Raw genomic sequence first — 9125 nt, forward strand, 5'->3', positions numbered from 1 at the left:
GAAAGACGGGGGTCAAAACAGGGGGAGAAATCCCTGCTGCCATATCCAAGAGAGGCTGAATAATTTCACTCTTGAACACATTATTCTTCTGCCATAAATTTAGCACTCTAACAATTTTACTCTAAAACAAAGAAAGTGTAACAAAAGACCTGAGTCATGCCTATATTTCTTGTTATTATCGGTTCTGGCTTTTTTAACTAGCAATGTCAAAATGTCTCGATTGAAGCATATTTAGATCTACAAACAGTAAAAACAGTAAGAATAGTTATAGTGGGTCACACCAAAGATATCTAAGCTACAAATCTGAGGCTGACCCTAGGCAACAGTAAAAGCTCTATGGACATAGTGACAGTCTTCTCTCAACAGAAAATGAAATATATTAAAATGAAACAAATTTATTATCAAATGGCTCTTTTGTACCTTTAGTCTTGAAAGACAGTATGGAAGGAAAAGTATTTTAAGAAAGGATTTTTAAGCATTAGTAAGAATGAAGAAAAGGAATTATTAGTCTCCTAAACTTCTAGAGTAAATATATATGAATGCAATTCTGATCTACCTATGAACCAAAATTATTTATGACAACTGAAAATTGGGCACATACTAGTAAGATGGCTAACTGCTTTTATTAAGAAAATAGCTCAATATTTTGCAAGCTTTCTTGATGAAATGAGGAATTTAAAAGTTTAAACTGGAACACCACTGCCTGCCTATTGAATTTACATACTAGTACTAAAAAAATGTGGATCACATGGAAGGAAAAAAATCAAAATTAATACTTTATACAATTCCATTAGATATAACTACTTGTTCAGCTTGCATTTCTATATCAAATGTTGTCTCTTCTAAATTCTACTACCATTTTGAAAAGTTAGACAGGAATACACAATGGAAAGACATTTTTATTTCGGAGGAGGGGGCAGTTGTATTATAAAGAACAGATAGTTCTTCATAAGATCTTGCGTTTGCTGTCACTAAGATGGTTTAATTATCTAAATTTTATAAAACATAAACAGTGTTTACAACAAAGGAAACAAAGTCTACTTGTCCAAAACTCCAACATGATACTTAACAGAGAGAAGTGCTAAATTTTCACTACATGGAAGACATAATTTAGAACTCCTTGAAAGAAATCTCTGGAGGCTTCCATTCAGCATTACCATATGCTAGCCTTTCTTCTTTAAATGTTGGTTTATAAGCAGTCCTTGACAAGTCCATCAGAGGCTCTAATTTCCCACTTCTAACCAAAACAGGATTATAAAACTATTTATGTGCCTCAGTATCTATCTCCCCCCTTGTACTTTCCATGTCTGAGCCAGACAAAGGAATTGGCAGAGGGTTTTTGCAACTTTAAATGAAATGCTACTGTACTTGTTTGATTTAAAAAGAAAACAAAAAAACCAAAAAAAACCAACAACCCACAATTGCTCAATTGGGTCAAGCTATTCAAGTTGGGCTTTATTCAGCTATTGGTTGATTCAGTATGAAAGGAAAGATATTTTTAAGACACTTAATCATTTCTCTATTGCTCCTTTAGTCCAAAATACACCAGCTTGTACTGAAGATAATGCTACCAAGATAGATATTCCTTGACAAAAAAACCCTACTTGTTCATTTACTCACTGAAGGGGGGAAGACGACAATAAAAGACTGATTACAATTCCCTGTCCTTCCACATGTCCACTTATTTTTTCCCCATCAAAACACATTAACTCAAATATATCCAGTCTTCCTGAAAAGCCTTCCAAAAGTCTAATTAGTCTAACTGGAAGTGTTTTCCAGCATCCCTACACTCAGACAAGCAAAATTAAAGAAATACATGTAAATGTGTAAGTCTATAATTAGATCCACTCTAGCAAGCTGAAAGTGCAATCAAAATTTTTTATATGCAACATTCTAACCATTGTTAGAAAAATCTCTTAAGTGCTTTACCTTGTCATCCCCAGGACAACGGTACAAGTTCTGGAAAGTGCTGATGATGTTATTACTGAATCTTGGAGCAAACACATCCTTTTCTTGTCCAAACTGATGTCGGGACTGTCTCACAATGGAGTCAATGACGTACAGACCAGGTACTTTGTATTCTGGTTTGCACTACAAAAAATGATTTAAAACATGCATATGTGAAAAATAATTTTTTAAAAATTAACTGCAGAGTAAATATTAACAGTCCTTTTTAAACAGGTCAAAGTATTACCAAAATGTTTTCTGTTTAATAAATTATCCTAAAAAAATGAAGCTCTCTCAAAACCAGCAACCTCTATTTTACAAGACCAATATAAAGCATGAAGAAACTCTTAAAGTACATTGGGACAAGCTGTAAATATAATGCAAAATATTTTTGTCCTTCTTTATTATCAAAGTCAACATTAAAATTATTTTTATTTTCTTTTACACTGTTGTAATGAGTGTGTGGTATATTCTCCCCCTGCCAGAACAAAAATTATTTATTTGGACATTTGTTTGATTGAGAACATACGCGACGCTTACTTTAAAACTCTAGAAAACCTGCATAATTTGCAAACAACATGGTATTTTTAAACGTCTGCCAACCACAAGATGAATTACTTAGGTACTGTTACTTATTTAAATACTAAAGCTAAAATTTTAATTGCAAAGTAAAACTGGTTACAGTTATCTGATGCAGTTAAGACAGAATGAAAAGTCATACAAAAACATAATGAAATCATCACTAGAATATCCTATGACACAGATTCACTTAATGAATATTGGTTGTACACACTTATCACAAAAGTCACTACGGAAAACATGGGAAAGTACACCCATTCCCTCTGGCCCAGGTAGTCTGTTAACATATGCAACACACTAAATCTCCAATACAGTGCCGAACAAACTCTTCACACTATTAATTTTGTTATAGCATAGATGCAAACTTCGTATTTTGTAAAGTGCTGGTTTGCTAACATTTGTAACCTTCACAAAGCATTTATTTCAGCTCTAAATATGATTCACTGTATTTACATGTGGCATTCTTTATTTTTAAGAATGTGTGGCATTCTTTTAAGAATAAATGCTAATTACTAAAGTTATAAAATTAAAATGTAATAAGATACATACAGTCTTAAGAAAATCACCTCAACGTACTGTAGCTACAGAAATTTTCACTAAATTATTACCACAAAAATAGTATTCTGCATACAGAACAGACAACTCTTCTCTGTATTTAAATTGATAAAAAACCCAGAAGAAAGAAAATATTGGAGTAGTAAAGAATCAGTAGCAAGCTAATTGAGATGGCACTGACATCACTCTGAACAAGTCTATGGCAGATTTCAACAGACGATTCAGTAGTCTTGAGTTTTAACTTGAAGTGAGTGCTTCCTGGAAAACAAACCAATTACCTTCCAAACATACAAACTGAGTTCATAAATATCAAATGGCTAGCTTTCATCTGCATTTCTCCAATTCTACTAAAATAACGTATTACTTGATGTTATTAATAATTTGCACATTTCACTAAATTGTTCATGAAATACTGAAAATAACACATCAAGCCCACCAAAAGGAAACATCGAATCCAGAGTGATCTCTAACAAAGTTATCAATAACTCAGGCACTTCCAGATTAATTTTGGGACATAAAACCGCAAAGCACTACTGATCAGAGATGGGTAAGATGTATACCTGCTCCCATCCACTTGTAGTATTCAACAGAGATCAAAGGATATTTCTTGATCCTTTTTCTTACAGGTGGAAGAAGTCAGAGATGATGCCCCAAAAGTCATCTACTTGACAAAACACCAGCAACAATACTGAAGTATACTACTAGTCTTCACTACTGCCACAAAACATACTAGTGATACCTTTTCCACACAGGACTGATTTTCTAAAACTGACATAATTCTTTAATTAATTCTTCTGAGGCACTTAAAATACTGGGCTGAAGCTGAGCTCTTCTGTTTACATTGTCCAACCACTGCCAAAAGGCACTGCAGCACACACACAGGACACCATGGAATGAAAGGTAATGACGAAGACAGGTTACTGACACAGAGCAATCCAGACTGCTTGAAAATGGATAACAGAAGAAATATCACTCCCAAAATTGCAACATTCACCAACTAACTTATCTAGCTTGCTAGACAAAATAAAAACACAATATGATCATAATTAACTCCTATTTACAGAAGCAGAAGAAAGTCAGTACCAAAATGATCAAAGAACAGTCAGGAAGTATGCAGTCAAGAAGGAAAGACTCACAAATTGGAATGCAGGCCTTTCTAACCGGAGGCAAAATGCAGTTTTACCCAAGAATAATTAACTGTTGCAAGAAAACAAAATGCAATAAAATTCTTTGTTATTCAGAATCTTTACATTAATACTGCATCTTCCCAAAAAGTAATTCCAGTCTTTGGTCTAAATTCTAGTCTTTTTGTTTAAATAACTAGAGGGAACCACCAAATGAAATGCTACATCTCCTATCACACACAACATTAGGCTGATTGATCATCCTCTGTTCAGCTTCAAAATCTATGTGAAAACCTGGCAGAAAAGCCACAGCAGCTGTCAATCACCAAAACACTGTCAAATCTTTTGCTGTCAGCTGTTCACATGGGCTATGCTGACAGCCTCTTTTACCACTAAATGAATGCATACAGAAGTAGTCTAAAGATAGTTTCCACAGTGATTCAGATAAAAGTACCTTATAACTTCAAAAGGAGAGCCAAGTATTTGTCTTTCTGCATCACAGATCAAATTACTACCACAAATTGAATGTGACTGAAAACTGAAACAAATGAACACGTGAGAGAAATATTGATCCATGTATCTACCTAAAACCTGATGGTCTTCAACACTGTAACCCAGAATGAGGAGATTTTTCTCAGTGCTAACACAAAATACATATGACTGACTTACCTTCTGAATGAACTTCTCAACACTCTGTACAACATGCTTGTAGAACTGAAAAATAAAATAATATTTCAGTAGAGAACAAAATCTGAAGATGCATGTTCAAGTCATGCAATATTGATAGTAAAACAAGAATTAGAAACTTTGGATTATTAGCCAGCAATCTAATACCTACATTTGTCTACATACCTACAGAGCATGGTGTTTTCCTTAGAAAACAGCATCTAAGAAAGTCAATTTCACTTTTTCTTGCCTTCTGAAACTTTTTAATGCTGCTTTTTTTTTAATAGCATGCACTTACTTAGAGAGAACTAAGAGAATAATGTAATTGTTCCTTCAAAAACTTACAATTATTTAATTGTACACAACTGAAGATGTTAGCCTAGTGTTACTAAGCATAGTGCTTGTGTGTAATTAACTTACTTTCCAACTATTAACTTCAATAACCTAAAAACATGAGTACAGGAAGATCTCTTAACACCTAGCGAACAGTTTTGCTTTTAAATTGGCCTGGTTTCTTGGTATTTTTGTTGCTGTTTTTTAATCTCTTAAATCATCATAATGGTTCTATATCATCTCAGTAAGTGCTCTGCATAATTAGATAGTGTTATTGAAATTTTAAGAGTGGAAGCAGGATTCACACAGAATCACACAGAATGCTATGGGTTGGAAGGGACCTCGAAAGATCACCTAGTCCAACCCCCCTGCCAGAGCAGGATTACCTAGAGTACATCGCACAGGAACGTGTCCAGGCGGGTTTTGAATGTCTCCAGCGAGGAGACTCCACAGCCTCTCTGGGCACCCTGTTCCAGTGCTCTGTCACTCTCACAGTAAAGAAGTTTTTTCTGATATTTTCAAGTAAAATACATGATAAAACATTTTTATATCGTCTAATTGTTTTAATTACAGAAATATTTACTGCCAACTACTACTTGTTTATGTTCAATGCAAGTATTTAGCATTTTCATTATATCGCATACACTAACATTTACACAGACTTCTCTTATTTAAGAAATCCAGTGAGTTTCACTCCTCTGTCAATCAGAAAAGTCTCTTTCCAAATTACCCAAAACACCAATATAGGTTTTATTATCTGAAAATGTATCTGCATTCTCAGAGGAATGTAGAAAGGAAGAGAATAAGTTTGATACTTTTTTTCTTTTATCCTATCACCTTCTTCATCTCCAGTTTTCACTGAGTTTCCATTTGTTTTAATGCTTAACACTAATACTATACTTCCTTCCATCATTTTTAAGAGCTGATTTCTGCAGCTCCATTGCTGTTTGGCAATTAGGCTTACTTTGTGTCAAAAAGTCTTTAATTAGCATATCAAAGCTAAAACTTTAGAACAATTTATACCTAAGCAACATAAATAATAAAACCTATGCACAACATCCATGAAAAGCTCTGCTAGGAATTTGTAAAAATGAGATAAACAATTTAACTGATCCAAAGGCACAGGTATCTTAGATATTTTTTTTTGTGGAGGGAGAGGGGAAGGGAGATGGGGAATTGTAGCTTTATATTTTAGCTTTTTATTTATTCTTCAGTTCCCAGGTAATGTCACTATTTTCTTTTTAAACTGAGGGAACAAAAAAAAAAAAAAAAGTCTTTCACATCATTTGATGTGAAACAGAACAATCAAGTTAGTATAACTCTTTCTCACATATGACAAACAGCAAATGAAAGTCACACAACAAATTAAGCTTTCTGCTCCACTCCTGAATATCCCATCAGTATCACATTTGATTGTAACTTGGAAATTGTACACACAACAAGGGAGCTAAAAAGTTCTGAAGCAAGTTCTTTAAGGCATTCAGTTGCTTTGACACACACAATAAATGGAAATGTAGTCAAAAGAAATCAGTGAGTTTCTTACCTTTATAGCCTTGATTGCTGCCTTGGTGATCTGTGTCATTTTGGCTTTAGAAATGGGTGGCTTATAATCATTTAGCGAGTACAACTGCCAAACAAACAAACAAACAAAACCTCAGTTATTAGAAATATGTTCTGCAGTTATAAGCAGTATAAAAATACATACTTTTTCCACAAGAAAATGCTGCTTTTTATTTCCGTTGTATTTTCAGGATATATTACACCAGAAAAGGTATCCCTGTTGAAGAAAAACTAAAAAGGCCCAATAAAATACAATTCAAGATCCAAAATTCTTAAAAGAGAACAGGTTTTTCTTGCCAATAGTCACTATATACCTAGTTTTACTAGCACTAAATACAGTAGACACCTGCAGGTGAAGTTACAAAATAAATGCATATGATATGCAAATACGGTAGCTCTTATTAAGTTTTTCATCCTAGGGCAAAAAAAAAATAAAAAATACTTGACCACCTATATGGAAGCATAACAGAAGCTTAACCAACTACTTACTATATTCATCATCATATGTCTGCTGAATCAAATCTTTTTTATTTTCCATTAAACAAAATGGAAAAAGTTAAGATTCCCTTCATTCACTGTGTTAACTCAGAAGAATAATAATACGAAAAGTAACACAAATGCTCTATTCAGCTGGGTTCTCAATTTTAAACACAGCTTTGTAAATTCATAAATATCTAACCATCAAAACAGCCACAGTACACAGGCAGCAGAGTTTTGCAACAATTTTCTCCCAGGATGCAGTAATAGCTCTACTTGTTTTACTAGTACATACACCACATAGCAGAAGCAATCCAGCATGACAGATATTAATCAGAAATTTGCTACATAGTGAGAACTGTACATAAAGTAACTTCATAGCTATGACTGATAGGTGGCAACTGGAAACAACTCCTTCCTTCACTCTGAGTCAGGACTCCATGTCCAGGGCTATTTATTTGCTGTGAACCCTCCTGATTATTCACAATATATGCCTTTGAACAAAATTATGCTCTTTTTTCCTTCAACCGTAGGTGTTACCAGACATGGGACTGCCTAATATTTGCTACTTGCATATATAAAAAGACCAAACAGAAAATGCCAAATGACTTTTAAGGATATTACTGACTTAACTTAGATGGTATTTTTATTTACAACACAGATGTTTAGAAGTATGATGGGTCAAAAATTGAGCCCTGATATTAGAAATGGCCATCCATGGACAATTTTTTCTTTCTTCCTAAAGACAGAAAGAACTGGAGTTTTTCCATTAAAAACTCATTGAAACAGTAATGTAATTCAAAGTGTAATTCAAAATTGTTCACATTTAACAAAGTAAAATATAACAGGTGGAATGGATTAGACAATGTTAAATATAGGTCATGCTCCCCAAATTGCTTATAATAATCTATCACTCTGAAGTTAACAAGTAGGTATTCTGTTGTATTTGAGTTTCCAACAGACGAGGATTTCTTCTCCCTACAAACATGAGATGTGTGTTTTCTACCCTTCCCATCATTACAAGTTTTAACTAATGCTTTTATAGCTGTAAAAAGACAAACTAAAAAAAGGTGTTAGTCCAAACGTAAGTATGTCTCCTCAGCTCGAAAGGACTTCCATTAAAACAGTGAAATTATAACCAGTTCACAGCTGGACATCCACTTTTAAAACAACAGTTACTACCACTTTTAAATAACTGTTAACACTTCTTACTAATGCTATTTGCCATTATTAGTGCATTGCACTAATGCAAAATATTCTTAATTACTTACATGCTTCTTAAAAAGCAATACTGTTCTAGAATTCAAATACATAAATCCTCTTCACAACCATCGGGAAAGGCAGAAAAGAGGCAGAAAATCAAGAGTCTCCAGTCAGCAACTTCCAGTTACTCACAGGTGTTTTACTAGACAGACTGTGTAGGCCACTTATCTTGGCTACTTGTTTAGCTGGATGATGTGCAACTACAGATAAAATACTTCTGCAGCCACTACAGAGCCAGAAACACTTTGCTTACATTCAGGTAGTACCTTAGCAGTGTCAGTTTGGGTATTCCTGGTCAGCACTCTCAAAGTCCAAATACTAATAAAAGCAACTCACAAATATGTGAGCAAAAATGAAATCACTCTATCTTCAAGAAGCCACCTTGCCGATCTGAAAACAGTCCCAGAAGAGACAGAAACAGTAGCTTCTTCACCTATGACATACATTGCTACGAGGAGACAGAACCACTGACTCAATACACTGGGGCAACACCTGACCAGTCCACTAGCTTCAAAATTATTAGGAAAGAGAAGTGGACGGGGCAGTTCAAAGCATTTAGAAAGCTACAATGCAGTGCTGGGAAACACGGAAGACTTGCACACAACTGACTGTGAAGCATCA

At 34.3% G+C, this 9125-nt stretch overlaps 1 protein-coding gene across 1 annotated transcript in view; it reads right to left on the reverse strand.

Annotated features, from left to right (window-relative positions):
• SCAF8 (SR-related CTD-associated factor 8) overlaps positions 1 to 6827 on the reverse strand; it is a 32454-nt gene extending 25627 nt beyond the window's left edge. The window contains exons 1-4 of the mRNA XM_009997350.1: positions 6748 to 6827; positions 4875 to 4919; positions 1930 to 2091; positions 33 to 121 (exon numbers count right to left, since the gene is read on the reverse strand). Of these exons, the coding sequence (XP_009995652.1) occupies positions 33 to 121; positions 1930 to 2091; positions 4875 to 4919; positions 6748 to 6786 (335 nt within the window). The 5' untranslated portion in view covers positions 6787 to 6827. The remainder of the gene's footprint in view (positions 1 to 32; positions 122 to 1929; positions 2092 to 4874; positions 4920 to 6747) is intronic.
• Between the last annotated feature and the right edge of the window lie 2298 nt (positions 6828 to 9125).

This window comes from Chaetura pelagica, unplaced genomic scaffold, assembly GCF_000747805.2.
Source record: "Chaetura pelagica isolate M959 unplaced genomic scaffold, ChaPel_1.0 scaffold315, whole genome shotgun sequence".
Lineage (NCBI taxonomy): Eukaryota > Metazoa > Chordata > Aves > Apodiformes > Apodidae > Chaetura > Chaetura pelagica.